Source organism: Narcine bancroftii, chromosome 5 (assembly GCF_036971445.1).
Source record: "Narcine bancroftii isolate sNarBan1 chromosome 5, sNarBan1.hap1, whole genome shotgun sequence".
Lineage (NCBI taxonomy): Eukaryota > Metazoa > Chordata > Chondrichthyes > Torpediniformes > Narcinidae > Narcine > Narcine bancroftii.
The window spans coordinates 118,162,924-118,180,164 of NC_091473.1; the positions used below are offsets into that span (position 1 = coordinate 118,162,924).

Sequence of the window (17,241 nt, forward strand, 5' to 3'; positions counted from 1 at the left end):
GCAGGATGGAAGAGATTCCGACATAGACCTGCTCCCTCCTCCCCAGCCTGCCTAAGGACAAGACCTAATAAAGTCCTTCAGAACTGTCAGGTCTCTCTGAGCTTCTTCACTGGATGTGGGAGAGAAGGTGTAGGAAAGTAGAAGGCCGAGTGTTGCTGAGTTTATCTCTGAGACTCTTAACTGATTTGCTTGTAGGACTCAAGAAAAAAAAATGTAAATTTTTCTGTGGAGTGTTATAGCATAATGGAAACCACAAAATAACTTTAACATGGTAACTTAAGCATTAAGTGCACAAATGCTGGAAAGATTTTGAACTATCATCAAACAATTGAAATCAGGGAACAATCTTAAAATTGATTTTTTTTTTGTTTTCATCATCTGTTTTTATTTATTGTAATACTGTATAGTAGGTTAAGTAAATGAAGGCAGGGGGATTTTGCACGGGATGTCTTTGTCCCTGCAAAAGTGGCTGTCAACAGATGGTGACTAGTGGCAGATTTCAGCTCCTTAAGGAGTGATGATGTCTGCTCAAGATAGGCACCATCCTTGACATCATCACCACCTCAAGTTTTAAAGTTTCGAGCCAAACAAATATGACAACAGGATAAATCCAGCTCCTGTTTTGCAGCCTGGAATTCTGCGATACTACCTGGGGATTAGATTCCAAGTCTTCTGCCACGAGAACTGCAAGAATTCATGACACATGGCAGTAAAATGCTATTGATCATTTATGATCTGACATTTCGGTGTCAGCCATGTGCCTGTAAAGAAAATTTCATAAGTGTTTTTCGGATGCATGGTTCACACAAAAAAAATGTTGTCATTTAACGACATCTCCTGAGTTTGAAAGTACCAGCCAAGCTGAAAGCAGAGTTCCACATGATGAAATAATTAAAGTGTTCTTTAATTATTGGTGCTGCTCTATTTTATTTAGTTTCTTTTTAAGTCTCCTTCAATTGATTTATTGTAATCAAAGCCTTCCAACGATTTGACTTTTTTTTCTCCACCCTCCCACCCAGTTGAAAGTTTACAAAGCAAATAACCTGTTGGAAGGAAAAAGGAAATGCACAGGATATCTCAAATAGAAGGCAAGGAGAAAAAGTCCAATTCTGCCAGAATGACACTCCAATAATTCATGAGCAAGGCATTGCATGAAGCAAGCTCTTTCTGATTCCCACATACCAGCAACCCTTTCTACTGCAACCAAAGAGAGGTTCCTTTATCTCCTATTTCTTGCTTGAGTGAGCCTGCTCAAGGTCTTTTGTTTTTTGTAGGTTTGAGAATAGATTGCCATTCTTTGTTTCCTTCCTTCTCTCATTCTCTCTCCCTCTCTCCCTCTTTCTCTCTCTTGCGTATTTCAAATTGGCTGAACTGAAGCGGAAGCTGACAGCGCACACAGGCTTGCCCTCAACAAGGCAGGGGAGGGGGATTGGGTGAACTGGTTGGGGGAGATGAATTTGGCAAAGTTGAGTGGATTGGAGGGAGTGAGGAAACCACCTCAAAAGACACTAAACACTGAAAACGTAACACGTACGTGGCAATTTAAATAAAAAATTCAGGAAGAATAAGAGAGTGTCATTTTAACACTGACAGAGTAAAGACAAAAAGAGCTATGCAAAATCTTTGAAGGGAGGAATGCTGTCAAGTGAGCTGATTTTCATCGAAAGAGGGCTTTTTTCTTCTCAGGAGCATTTTTAAATAGGGCCCGTGGAATGAATAATGTGTACATTTTATTTGTTGGGCAACTTGCTGCAATAAGGTTCAGATTAGCATGAGAATAACTTCAGTTACCGTCTGTTGACAAAGAATTCCCATGGGTCTCTCTGCTCCGCCTGACAAGTAACCACATCGCAGGGGAAGAATGCAAGCCATTGTTCAGCCTCTCACCACTTTAATTCAGACCAAAAACTTGGGAGAAATGTCCAGTGTGTCATTTTTAGAGAACCAATCCCTAAAACCCCAGAAACATAATAATTAACACAGTCCTACTTACGGTAGGTAGGCAGAACCTCCTTGAAGCTTGGCACCATCCCAGAAACAGTCTAAGGGAGTTAGAATAACACAGGGAAATAGCTTCTCAATCATCTAGATGGTGGAGAAAAAGCAAGAGAACAAATGTGGTTACATTCTATCTTAAACAAGGCTATAACGAAGAAGATTTGCAAATTTAATTTTCTGATGATTTTCATTAACTGGAGACTGGTCTTGAGTTAAATATTTTTAGTAATGGGAAGAGAAGATATTGCCAAGTCTATTAATGCTGGCGCATGTGAGCATTGATACTTGGGTTTCTTGTGGCATTTTCACTTCATTGACCAATTAGTTGTATATGATATAGAACCGTGATGCTGAAGCCAACCTCAATAGATGAAGAATGAGATTTATGGGAAGGTTTACCATGACAGGGCCAAATTAGCAAGGGGTGATTCCGATGAAGGGGCAATGATAATCCTTCTGTCTCTCATCCCAAATACTCATTGTTCATGTGCAGTCCTGTCTCAGGCAATTCAGTCATAATGTACTTCAAGGCTGAATCTGACCGAGTCCTCAGTCAAGGTCGATGAGATGGTGTCAAGCATCAAGGGAGTATTGAGACCCTAACAACCCACACCTTCGACCAAACATGTCAATTATAGCATTGTCAGCAACACTCTGGTTGAGATCAGCTAATTCAATAATAGCCAGCGACAGAGTGAGTGATTCTCTTGATTTGAGCGACATGATAATGCAACCCATTTGGGGAGTTGCCTTTTTGACAGAAAACTTGGTCTTACTTTTGCCCACAAGTCTGCTCAAACCCACAAGACCCACTCACAACTTGCTTGAGTACAACAATCATCTGTTGGCAACTACACAGATGCCTCCTGACACAAATGCAGATCAGATCGTTAACCAGAAAAATGTAACTAGGGCCATCATTTCCCTATCACAGCTGGGTTATGACTAAATGCCTTTAAGTCAGAATTCTGGAAAAGAAAAGTACAACTGTAATGGGATGATATCACTGATGGAAGATTTCCTTTAGAAATCAATGCATTGTTCTTTTTTGACGGTGGTCTGTTACCCTTAAATGGGGGGGGGTTACCATTCTGCAGTCTCTACAATACAAAAACCTCAGTGGTAAAATAAATGGTAACCATTTGACCTCATTAAACATTCAATTTTGTACATGAAAAATGTCACTTCAAGTTTTAAATGCAAATCGGAGAAGTAAAGCAAACAGAGAACAAGCAGGTCACGATGCTTCAATGAAACAAATGAGATATCTTTTTAAGAGTTCAGAGCTCCATCAGAGACTGTTCGAATGAGTGGGAAACCTGGATGTGACAGGCCACAATAACCTCTCATTCTTCTTCTAAGATAATCATTTAACTGTTTTGGATCAGCATTTACCATTGTGGTCAGTACTAGATTCATTAGTAATTTGCATTTGTGTGTCGGATTGAGGGTGGGGGGAGGGGGGTAGTTAGGAAGAACAGAAAACTGAGGAAATAATTAATAACTGTTTGCGCAAAACATCCTCCTCTGCCTGAGTATATAGAGGCTAGAGGTTGGCAGAAACCACATTGAACTCCAAAACCATTAGCCAGCCATAAATCACAACAGCCTGTCATCTGCATCTTGATCATACTAGCTAGCTTTGAAACGCTGACAGCAACATGCAAGTTCCATTGTGCACAATACCATTGTGTCATATCATGCCAGCATCTCCACATGGGAGCACTACATTTAAAAAAAAGTCTGCATTGCTTCCTTCACCAGATTAAATTGAGTTTTCTGGCTATGAAATGAACAAGAAGGATGAGGTGGTTAACAAGGTACTTTGATTAAAGTGTAAGAATTTATTTGCATTGTTAATGTTGGTAAGACAGTAAATGTCTTCCCCAATGGTTTAAAGAATGGAGCTAATAAGCAGCTGAAGGGAGGTCCGAACTTGCCTAAATGTGTTGATCTCAGCACCTTCAGTTCAGAATAATGATAGGACTTTTAGTCCTGACCCATTCCCCAGTGACCACAGCTATGTGAGAATATCTAGAAGATGGCAGAATTGAATTCGTCTGTAATTCCTGCCTTTTTTAAGAAAACGTCAAAGCCGATGTACAAATTTAGGCCAGAAGGAAAACAAAATTATAATCAGAACATAGGAAAGATAGTTCCAAATCCATAATTATCAATGCTTGGATAGTAATAATTGTAGGGGGATCAGTCTTTTATCTTTGGCCCATATTTGTAAATCCAACCTTTAATTATAATTGAGAATTCATTCTAATAACCACTCAACTCTAAATACTGTTCCATCAGATTGGATGCTGGAATACTCGTTGCTTTCTTTCAGATGGACCTACTGCTCCATTGCTTTCAAATAACTTTGATGGATTAAATAAGTGAAGGGATTTTTATTCCACTTTTAAACCATTCAGAGATTTGGCATACAATAAGAGTTCTGAGCATATTTTTGGAGTGAAGCTGAAAAACATACATCTGAAATTCAATGTATTAAAATGGTTCACTGTATTATTGGGTGCCACTTACTTCAACAACTGCAACCAAAAAAAAAAATCAGATTTAGGAATAGAAAAAAAAGAGGAAGCACTTGAGCATAAAGAATTGCTGCTGAGATAGCAAAGTATAATTTTTCCTTTACTCACTCGGTCAATCATTGCATTCTCAATGATAGGCACTCCAGATTTGTAACAGATTTTGTTTAAATCCCAGGACCTGAAAGAAAGGTTAAAGGCCAATGACCTGGTTAAACAGTACACTGACGGAGCCAGCAATGCTAATTACTGAGCGCATACACATACACATTTATTTACCATTTTACATGCCTGACCATGAAGAATTTGAATTAAATATTTTGTAGTTAATATTCCTCCACTGCCTTAGCTGAAAACAAATCTAGGAAGCAGGAGATAATGACATGAAGCACAACAGAAAGCCTGGGAGGGAGGAATATCACTTCTGCAATCAGTCAGATGAAGCAAACATAATTCAGAGCAGGATCTGCTAATCTCAAGATGGTTATAGGTGCCTTCCGCATCAGTGGGAGCACAACACAGGCGATATCAGATTAGCTGCCCCATAAACCAAAGCTGGGAGAAGTGGATTTTAAATCTCTCTCGGTGGGCTGGAACCGCTGCAACCGTGCCTGCCTGTCCCGCATCGGACTTGTCAGTCACCAACGAGCCTGCAGCAGATGTGGACATACCCCTCCATAAATCTTCGTCCGCAAAGCCAAGCCAAAGAAAAAGAAGAAGAAAGGTGGGCTGGAATAGATGGTGAAAATTTAGCTTTGTTTTCAATGGTAGCACCTGTTGGCCTTGATGATGGGTAATGTGGAGTCAACTTCAACAATATGAAGCAGGACCGAAGTTGGGAGTAAAGATAAAGATACCTTCCAATTGGTACAGCCTAGAGGGTCCCAAAACTCACCACAATATACCTGAAAACCTCAGGGGTCTCTGTTACTCGGTTCTTGTCAGATGGGTAGCGGAATGCTCTAGCCATGTTTAAAATGAGTTCCAGAGAATAAACTACCCTAGATCTAAAGTTTGGCCAAAGACTATGTTTCCCATGTTTGCCCGAAACCTAACCCTTAAGTCAATTCACGATGGCTACAGCTTTCTTACTTTCCATATAACAGGACTTGAACTTTGCTAGCTGCGAGGGCAGCATCCAAGTGCTGGAGCAATGCTTCCTGAGTAAGGATATTCTCCCCTTCTTTTTTTGAGGTTTGAATTAGCATCTGTGTGGTGAAAATCGTCTCCTCGCCCAGTTTCTCTCGAGTGTACATTAACTCTTGACTCACTCGGCTTCCCACTAGAGAAAAACAAGGGAAAGAACATTTAAAACATGTTATTAAAAGGATATCCAACATGTAATTACTGTGACAATAAATCATAGAAACTTGTTCAACAAGATACCCAGTATCAATTGCATTAACAGCTTTGTGATATTTCCAATGTCAGGGTGGCACACTCAATTTAAAAAATTCTCTTTAATTTTCATAAATTTCAGTGGAATGGGAGCCTTAAATCAAATGATTTTAAGGAAATTTTGAATGAATTCCTCAAAGTCACAGGAAGAAATTGTTCTTGAAGGAACTATTGTTCTTGGAATTCATGTATAAAAAATGCTTTAAAGAATGTAATCCTGTGTTTATTTCAAAAAACTGGGAAGTTAGAATCTGATGCTTAAAGAAACAAATATCCGCCCTATTATGTTAGAAGTCCGAATCAGAATTTATTGTCATGAACAAGTCACACAATTCGTTGTTTTGCAAACATTCATATAAACCATCTGACAACAATAAATAAAAATCGTGGATAAAAAGTTAAAGTAAGGCAATGTTTTTGGTTCATTGGATCATTCAGTTGATCAATCCCTCCTCTTCAAATCATGGATGTCCTAAATTATACCACTGCCGCTCCAAGTTTCGAACTTCCAGCTTGCCTGATTGTGCGCACTTGCCGCCAGCCAATCCCAAAGTTAGGTTTAGCGCCTGTGAGGTGTCCTATCTGGAGTGGCCCCAATGTGCCTGTGGCTGACTCAGGGTGGAGGAGGAACATTACTTCAATCATTCACAAAAAGCATTTTATTTTTCTGCCTTTTTTATATTTCTTACCCTCCGAGATTAAAAAAACAGTGAATTAACCATATTTGGTTTGCCACTGACTTGAACAGAATTTTATTTTGTTAACAATGATGAATTACAGCAGAGATTTGTCTTAAAATATGCCTACTAATAATAATCTCAACAATGACAGCAATAAAAATCATTGCCAAAATTTATGCTGAGGTGCAAGTCTAGCTCAGCTGGCCCTTTTTCCCTCTGGATAAATTGGCAAAAGTCAAATGAGTTGGAAATAGGAGAGGATATTTAAAGTAAATACTGTCCACACTCATACACCTGGACTGCTAACTTCCCAAAGTGTTTGACTTTTGTCATGAACTGCAAATTGAATTGATTTTTGTATTTATTGTCTCTTTTTAATTCAATTTAGTAGACCTTGTGGTTGTTTTTGTAGTTGATTGTTTTTTTTCCCCCAAAGAACCTGTTCACCTGCAGCAAGCAAGAATTTCAGTCCATATGCTCATTGCACAATGTATATGACAATAAACTCATTATCATTGTTCTTGAAACTTGAAGTAATTGCCTTGACTGGTTTCACTGTGCATCAGGTCTTCAAACACAAGATATTAAATGGAGAAACAAAGCTCAGTGTGCCTTTAAAATAGGAACAGTCCAAACCTTGATTACAGTAATGGGCTGTCATCTCACTCGTAAAAATCTACACTGAGACAGTGCAGCCTCTCTTGGCCTAGAGTGCTCAAGACATTTCCTGGCTTGTATGGTGCATGCCTCTCACTTTCATTCCCTGATAACTAACCCAGCTCCCACTTCCCCACAGTACGGCTCCATTTCCTTACATGCTTTAGTCTGCAACACGTTCCAAATTGAAAGGCTGGCAGATGTCCAATGTGAGGTATACCAGCATCAGAGCAAGACCCCCGACAGTGAGCATTTTAAAGCATTATTTTTAATATCCTGACAGATGTGGTGTTCCCTCCCCTTGCTGTGGATAGTCAAACACCTCTACTTGCTTCTTTTGATTGGCAGTTTAATATTTCTGCTACTAGGGGGTGGCAGGGCCTACTCAAAGAACATCTATGTCAAAGCCTAAACAAAACCTTCCATTTATAAGGCAACATTAAGCTATGCTAGAAAAGTTATTTTAGCTTCATAAATCTACTTCATAAAGTAAATAGTAGAGGTATATTTCTACCGAGGGCTCACCAATCCAGCTCTCCAAGTGGTGTGTTGTATTTGAAGGAAGAACAGAACAGAGAGTTAATGTCACCTTATCTCTACTGTTGACTCCCTTTGAGTGTCTTCACACACAATATTGCAGAATCAGCAGATCTACATTTCTTTTCATTAATAGTGAATTTGAAGAGACAACCTCCTTTATTATCAGATTTTAACTCATTCACTCAGTAAGGGCAGGAACCTCACCTCATTTTTTTGGTATTGGTGATACTGCCAAGAAGAGAATAAAACTATAATTTAATCATGAGCTTTCCCTCGCCGTGAAATGGTATGGCAGCACCTCAATTTCAGGAGAATATTAATGAAATGAATTAGTGATTTTTTTTTTAATATATAAACGCACTTGTATCTTTTGCAAACTTGCTGATGCTTGGATTGCCTTCGTATTCTGCATCAGTCTGTCAAAACAACTCGAATGCTTATAACGTATGTGTGGTAATTATAGATTGTGAACTAAATTGATCCAATACTCTGTCACTGAAATAAAGACAAGGAAAAATAGCTTTAAAACTTTGACAAGTAATGTCACATTGAGTGTTATTTTGAAAAGACCAGCTTGGTTCTGAAGCAGTGGCAAGAATCCAAGTGCTCCTTTGTAATTTCCTCACAGGGGAGCCATTTGACTTCAGCCATTGATTTGTCTCCACCAAAGAGTTGCGGGGGTGGGGGGGGGTTGGTGGTGGGAGGTGGATGGGGGATTGGATGGAGAGTCAGACTCAAAGGTGGAAGTTGTGCCACTTTTAGAAGCCAGTTATCCATCAACACTGGTCTGGGAGCAAGTCTGCTTCACCCTAAAGCTGCGTGGCACTGGAGGTAATGATAAAATGTAGAATAAAATATAATTAAAATACTTGCTAAAAATAACTTCCATTTTTAAGTTGAGACAGGAGTGAATGTCAGCCATACCAAGCAGTCAGAACCCCAATGAAACTCATACTGTTTTAATGAAGCCTCTAGTGTCCCATTTTAAATGACCTGCATGTAAATAAAAGCCCAACTTAATTTTATTTGAAGTGCCAAAAGCAATTTATACACCACATTCATTGTTTTGACCAAAAATAGCAAACAAGTGGAAATTGAGAAAGAGAGAAATCCTTCCAATTTAAAGTCAGCAGTGCAATTTCAAGTGAAGCGCCTTTAAGCTTGTAAAAAAAATCTTCAAATTCCAAAATGTGATTAAGCAGGCCAAACATAACAAGGCTAGATAACAAAAAGACACATCTACATGAAAAGCTACATGTTAAAGGAGACAAAGTCTCGTTTGATGAGGCCCCATGGTAATTTCAAACTGTTGATCCGCTTTAAACGTTAACATTAGCATCAACTGGCCATTGCACTCTTGAAGAGGGACTGTTACTCTCTGACTCTTTAAAGACCCTTTCATCAGGGCACTTAATAAGAATGTTAGTTATAATTATAACCCTGGCTGCCTGGTAGAAATAAAAGAGGCAGATACGGGGTTTAAATGGAATTTGGAGAGGACCCACTGAGGGTTCCTGACCTGTCTTCGGTTTCCACATCTCAATTTTTGGAAAAGCAAGCATCTTCTTCTGACCCAGGATACATCGATCTGCTTTAAAGGTGATTAAAGGTAAATGCAAGTGGCGACTGCAGTAAACTCCTGTTCATCCGGAATTGTCATGCAACCAGCAAACGTTTGTTTTTATGAAAATAAACTCAAACAGTGAATTTAATTTCATGTTTATCCAACATAAATGCAAAAAGACATTTATCTTATTTAATTTTTTTTATACAAGGCCTGTGCAGTTGTAGATTGATTAGCACCACATCTTCTTTGAAGAGCAAAAGAGTCATTCAGCACAGAACAGGACCCTCATATGATGGTGAATACCATCATTTATTTGATTTGGTTTTGTTATCTTACATTAATATTGTTCAGCCACACACACATATATTATGTGCATGTATGTATCCACACACACTGTAAAATCCCTGTCACTATCCCAAGTCATTTTTGGTAGGTGGCCGACTGTTGCATGACCTTCAATTGTTAGCATCACAGATCCCAGCACCACGTATAATGTACCCCCGCACTCAAAGATTCTGTGGCCAAGACTGGGAAATTTATGGCATGAGCTCTGCGGCAACCCCACACATTCTTTGCTGCTTCTCAGAATCCTATACTTAAAGAAATTACATGCGACTTTGCCAAAGTGGTACACTTTGCTTCTCTTTGTCTTGAGATCTATATTTTTGTTTCAGTAAGTGGAAAGGATGGTTTGAACTATGAACAAAACCTTCTTTCGAATGACCTGCTGGCCAAGAAAGCCTTTTCAAATTGCATTCATTTGGTAACTTTGAAAACTGCAAACAAATAAAACGTGGATTGTCACTGTAATTACAGGATTGGTGAACTAAATTATAGTTATTTGCTATCTCCTGTTCTTTCAGCTGGACCACCCACAAAATCCAAACATAGAACTTGGCTGACATCCCATCTTGTCATACACAAATGCCTAGGCAAGATTCAGTTTAAAAACCAATGGAGAGATGAAAACCTGCTTCTTTCTTATAGTAACTTTTGTTTTTGCAGCCGCATGGTATTTTCTCAATTCTTACTTTATGATGCCGTTAAAACTATCTGGGTTGCTCTCTCTGTCTCAGAGACATTGTAACAATGCAAAACAGAAGCCCTCCTGGCCTACCACACTGTTTCGTTGGATAAATTAACATGATGGTTAGCATTGATGCACAGTCAATGCTGGGTTCTTCCATCTGCTGGGTGGTGTACAGTGTAATCTCATCGATCAACATTATAGAATCATAGATCTTTACAGCACAGAAACAGGCCCCTTCGGAACTTCTAGTCTGTGCCAAATCATTTCTTTCTGCCTAGTCCCACTGACGTGCACCCAGTCCTTATCCCTCCACGCCCCTCCCATCCATGTACCTTTCCAAATTCTTCTTAAATGTTAAAATTGAGCCTACTTCAGCTGGAAGCTCATCCCACACTCCCACCATTCTGTGTGTTCCCTCTCATGTTTCCCCTAAACCTTTCCCCTTTCACCCTTAACCCATGTCCTCTGATTTGTATCTCACCTACCCTCAGTGGAGAAAGCCTACCTACATTTACTCTATCTATCCCCTCATAATTTTAAACAGCTGTGTCAAATCTCCCTTCATTCTTCTACACTCCAGGAAATTATCAAGCATTGAGGTTGAGGAAGATTCATCTGTAGTGTTCAGGATAAGTGTCTGAATGACTGCAATTTCCTTTCCTATGGGGTGGGTTGCACACTGTACCATATGCCATTAAAATGAGAGTGATAACAAGGTGCCATGGTTAGTTAAATGTAATGCTTATTACAGCACCAGTGACTTGAATACGGCACTGTCTTTGAGAAGTATGTACATTACCACTGTGTTTGCGTTAGTTTCCTTCACGTGCTCCGGTTTCTTTCGACATTCCAAAGACGCACAGGGTTGGTAGGTTAATTGGTCACATGGGGTGTATTTGGGTGGCGTGGGCTCATGGGTTGGAAGGGCCTGTTACCATAATGTATCTTTAAAATTAGAAATTTAATTAAATAAAGTGAAAATGATAACTGTGAATCTTTGCCCAGAGAGAAAGCTGCCAGTTCCACATGTTGTTATATACATGATATACAAATTAGCTTCATCCCTTTAAAGTCCCAATTATCTCATTTTGGGAAGAATAACCAAAATAGGTGTATGCAGCAAAAGCGAGGGCATTAAGGAATGCTGAGAGACAGAGAGATCTTGGAATAATGGTTCAGCATTCCTTGAAGGTAGATTCTCATGTAGATAGGGTGGTGAAGAAGGCTTTTGGTATGCTGGTCTTTATAAATCTTAGCATAGAATATAGGTGATGTTGAGACTGTTTAAGGCTTTGGTGAAGCCAAGTTTAAAGTATTGTGTGCAGTTCTGGTCTCCAAATTATAGGAAGGATATAAATAAGGTAGAGAGGGTGCAAAGAAGGTTTACAAAAATGTTGCCTGGGTTCCAGTATCTTGAATTCGGAGAAAGATTGAGTAGACTGGGACTTTATTCATTGGAGTGTAGAAGGTTGAGAGGGGATTTAATAGAGGTATTTAAAATTATGAAGAGAATAGGTAGAGTAGATGTGAATAGGTTCTTTCCCCTGAGGGTAGGGGAGATTGGAACAAGGGGTCATAAGTTAAGGGTTGGGGGGAAAACTTTAGGTGTAATATAAGAGGATGCTTCTTCACTCAGAGAGTGGTGGCTGAGTTGAATGATCTTCAGGCAGAGGTCATTGCAGCAGGGTCAATTCTGTCATATAAGAGGAGGTTAGATGAGTACATGGATGTTAGGGGGTTGGAGGGTTATGGGCATGGGAGTGGGTAGGTGGAACTAGTGGAGTTTCACGTAAATCGGTGTGGACTAGAAGGGCCAACATGGCCTGCTTCTGTACTGTAAATTGTTATATGGTTATAACAACATTAAATCCTTGTCAGTGTACAATTGAAGAGCTCTGTCAATGTTATTGGATAATTGCATATTAACCATGAAGTATAATCACTCTAGCCCCAAACTTTGCTTGAAAAATAACTGAGAATAAAGGCAAACAGAAAAATGGATACAATTATTAAAGTGCACTCCATATACAAAATCTAAGAAAATGGAATATCCATATTCAGCAAAAAAAAACTCATCTACTTTTAATGTATTCTAGTGGATGAAAGGTACTAAATTCTGTAATGGGTGCCATAGTCTGTGTTGGGGATGAGGTAAATTCCTTCAAGTAATAGGAAGGACAGGTAATAGAGGAATATTTTTCTGTTTGAAGTTCATAATTGTAAATCATGAAGGAGACAATGGATGGTTGCAGATGATTGCAAGATTGTCTCAGAATCTTATACTGCTGTGATCCAATTAAGGAAATCAGATGGTATGTGTACAAAGTAATGGCTACCTGAGGATGTCTCAAAGCAGTAATGTAAATTGAGGAGTTGGAGCCCAAAGTATAGACATGAAATTACTTTGGTGATGTATGTAGGTGGTCTCCATTCAGTGTGGGTCATTTTTATTCATATTGACTCTCATTATGGACAGCCTGCACAATGACTGTCTCAAAAGTGCGTTCCTGGGAGACATCTGTCAGACATTCATTGACTCATACTTCCTTCAGCACAAATATATTCAGGTGCAGATCTTCCAATTCATCTCCTTTCTTGAACAATCACTGTAATTTAATGGGTTTCTCCCATCCTTTTGGTCATTGAAATATTTTATATTCAACAGAAACAAGGGTTTTAGATTTTCTTCTGTGATCTAATCCTTCTCTACCTGCATCTAACATTTGGATGCATCTAATAATTAAGTTGCATCTAACATTTCTAAGACTTGGATACAAGCTCACTCTTACCTATGAATCTGAACATCAAATCATTGTTCTTGCCTCTATGATGCTGGAGATCTGAACTACCTATTTTCCCCCCTCTAAATTAATTAATTTCCCCAACCTCCAATTCTCACCATTGAATTCTCAATTGTCAGTGGTTCATTTGATTCCAGACCACCTTGCACTTGATTGAATTAAATTTCAACTACCATTCTTTTCCCAGTTCACCTAGTTTCTGATGTTCTCTCACATAACCTTCATCACTGTCGACCTTACCACTAATTTTGGTGTCATCTGTATATTTTTAATGGTAGTCCTTCGGTTTGAAAAAGACATTGTTGTGCAGTTCATCTGTGGACACAGATGTAACTTTGCATTCCCGGTCTGGAATCGCAGCGTCTAGCACAAAGGAGGCACTGGAAGTCTGCTGTGGCTGCTGCTTTGTGATACCATTAACCTTTTCCTTCAGCTTTTGGCAGCGCCCGTCTTCAAAACTTGTGTAGGCTTCATAGCACAGGGTCCGCTAACGGGATCTTTCAGCAGCCGCAGCTTCTAGTTCTCTTGGTTGGATGTCACATTAGCGTAGGGTTTCCTTCACAGCGTCTTTATAGCATTTGTGTGGACAACCTTGAGGTCTCCTTCCAGTCTTCAGTTCACTATAGAGCAGCTGACGAGACATACAGTGGTCATGACATCCCATGAGTGGTCATCCATTCTGATGATGAGTCCCACCCACTGCATCTGGGCTCTGATGATCAGGGACTCAATCCTGGTAGTCCTTGAGCAACCCAAGACCTCCAGGTTGGAGACACAGTCTTACCAACAAATGCCAAGGATGGAACAGAGGGTGCGCATGTGGAATTTCTCCAGCTGTTTGATGTGACATCCGTACAGAGTCCAGGAGAGAAGGGATGAAAACAGCTCTGTAGGCTTTCAGCTTTGTGGAGATGCGGACATTGCATTGATTGGGCACTCTGGTATGCAGCTTCGCAGAACCTGGCTGGCCTTGCTGATCCTGGAGTCAATTTCTTTGTCCAAAGACCCATCACTCAAGATGATGCTCCCCAAGTATTTGAAGCTGTTTACATTTGTCAGCTGGGTGCGTCAACAGTGATTTTTGGTTCTATAGTGCTGGTCTTTGGTGCAGACTGATAGAGTACTTCAGTCTTGTTCAGATTGATGGTCAGGCCAAAGAGCATAGCAGCATTTGAGAATTTGTTCAGCATTAACTGTAGATCACTATCTTTGTGTGCCAAGAGCACACAGTCATCGGCCAAAAGGGTTGCTTGAATGACTGTGTAGAGGCACTTCATCCATGCGTTCAAGCGGCCAAGGTCAAAGAGAGAGCAGTCCTATTGGTACCTGATGTACACTCTCTCCTCCAGACCTTGGACAGCATGTGACAACATGCAAGTGAAGAACAGATTGAACAAGACTGGGGCTCGTACACAACCCTGCTTCACCCCATTGGAAATGGCAAATCCAGATGATGTGTCACCACTGCAGAGGACCTGTCCAGTCATTCCATCATGGAGCAGCTGAATCACTTTTACGAATTTCCTTGGGTTTCAGGATGATCCAGAGAGCCTCCCTGTTTACAGTGTCAAATGCATTTGTCAGGTCAATGAAGGCAGAGTAAAGAACACTGTCATCCAAGTCATTCATATGGATGACAAGTAACAGTGCAACCAACATCTATCCCTGTAACACCACTTGCAACAGGCCTTTAATCTGAGTAAGAACCTTCCATGAACAGCTCATCAAGCCAAATCTGAATCTAACTGACCAGATCACCCTGGATCCCATGAAGTCCAACGCTCCAGACCAGTCTATCATGTGGGACCAGTATATGTCGACAATATTTACTTTATTGCCTTCATTCTTCTTTGTCAGCTCTGGAAAAAATTGCATTAAATTCATAAGACATGAATTTCCACAAGCAATCCTGCTGACTATCCCTAATCGGTTTTTGCCTTTCCATTATGCAAGTAAATACTAGACCCTTTAAAACTCCGTGTAAAATGGGTTTAACCAGGCAATTTGCCCGGTTAGTGCCCCAGTTACGCAACAGTTAGAAAGAGTCTAACCTGGTCAACCCCATCAGAATTCAACCAGGTCCCTAACCTACCTCAGAAGTAATCAGGGAACCCAGTTAAACATACCCAGGACACGTCCACAGGTGATTTGAAAACGAAAATGGCTGACCCGCTTCTTTCGGTGATGTCAGCGCTTATGTGCACGTGTCACTGGGCAGCCAGCATCCAAACATCTGGCGGTACTTCCAGTGAGTACATGACATGTCATTGTGGGGGAAGGATCCCCCTTAAGTCGCCAGGTTGGCGATTTAATGGGTCAATCCCCCTGCAATTTAAAAGGTGCTTCCAGCACCTTGACCTCACTAATTGCACGTGGGTCCCAGGGGGGCTACCCAGGTGCTGCAGTTTAAAAGAAACTACTGTCTCTCACAATCCCCTCCAGTAACCCATCACTAATGTTAAACTCACTATCATGTAGTTCACTAGCTTATCCTTATAGCCTTTTTGAAAATAAAAGCACCCACTTGTCTTTCAGTAACTCACCTATACTAAATTTTAATGCAAAATCTCTGCAGGGCTTCCCATGATGTCTCAAGATCAGGCACCAGGGATTTAGCTACCTTCATACAATTCAGACTTCCAGAATCTCCTCTTCTGCAACATGCACTTTCTTCAAGATATCACTATTTACTTCTCCTCGTGCCAATATATTTCTCCATGGCAAATACAGATGAAAAATACTATTAAGACTATAAGACATAAGAACGGAAATAGCCTATTCAGCCCATCATGTCTACCCTACCATATAATCATGAACTGATCCATTTTCCCTCTTAGCCCTACTGCCTGGCCTTCTCCCATAACCTTTGATGCCCTGGCTAATCAAGAACCTATCAATCTCTGCCTTAAATACACCGATGACCTGGAGTTACCACCCTCTGGCTGAAGGAATCCCTACACATTTCTGTCCTAAGCAGACGCCCTTTAATCCTGAGGTCATCCCACTTGTCTGACTCTGTATATGCCTTTCAACATTCAAATTGTTTCAGTGCGATCCCCCTCAATGCCCCAAATTCTAACGAATACAGGCCAAGAGCTGTCAAACACTCCTCATGTGATAACCCTTTCATTCCTGGAATCATCCTTGTGAACCTCTTCTGAACCCTCTCCCATGTTAGCACATCCTTTCTTAAATGAGGAGCTGAAACCTGGTCACAATTCTCTGAGAGTGGTCTCACCAGTGCCTTTTAAAGGGTTAACATCACAGACCTGCTCATATATTCCATTTCTCTTGAAATGAATGCCAGCATTGCATTTGCTTTCTTCAGCTCCAACTCAACATGCAACTTTACTTTCTATCCTGCACGAGAACTCTCAGGTCCTTTTGCATCTAGATATACTCAAACGTCTCCTCATTTTAAAAAAAATCTGTCCATTTATTTTTTTTCTACCAAAGTTCATGACTGTACACTTTCTGACGTTATATTTCATTTGCCACTTCTCTGCCTTTTTTCTTAATCTGTCAAAATCTTTCTGCAGCCTCCCTGTTTCTAGTCTACCTGGTTGTCTACCTATCTTCGTACCTCATCTGGCTCCACACGTAGACAACATTATTTATCTTTAAGGGGCCTTAAAAACTTTTGTCTTTAATATACATAGAACCTCTTGGAATTCTCCAAAACATTACCTGCCAGAGCCATAATCATACCCCCTCCTTGCATGTCTTATTTCCTAATTAAGTGAATTCTTACATCTTTTATACTGTTCAAATGACTCACTTGATTTCAACAGTCTTTCACTGACTTATGAATCTTTTTTATTAACCAGATCCCCAATATCTCTGGTCATCTAGAGCTCCCTATTCTTGTCACCCTTCCTTTTACTCTAACAGGAACATGCTTTCCCCATTTCTCTTTTAAAATGCTCCCACTTGTCCTTTACCCGCAAACAGTGTCTCCCATTAAAACCTTGCAAGTTCTTGTCTGATGCATAAAAATTGGTTTGGACTCAATTTCGGTCTTTAACTTGTG

At 40.1% G+C, this 17,241-nt stretch overlaps 1 protein-coding gene across 1 annotated transcript in view; it reads right to left on the bottom strand.

The window, feature by feature from the left end:
* The window catches only part of ptch2 (patched 2), a 132,281-nt gene that overhangs the window by 68,250 nt on the left and 46,790 nt on the right, over positions 1 to 17,241 (bottom strand). Inside the window, exons 3-5 of the mRNA XM_069938870.1 lie at positions 5,631 to 5,820; positions 4,650 to 4,719; positions 1,994 to 2,085 (exon numbers count right to left, since the gene is read on the bottom strand). Coding sequence (XP_069794971.1) covers positions 1,994 to 2,085; positions 4,650 to 4,719; positions 5,631 to 5,820 — 352 coding nt within the window. The remainder of the gene's footprint in view (positions 1 to 1,993; positions 2,086 to 4,649; positions 4,720 to 5,630; positions 5,821 to 17,241) is intronic.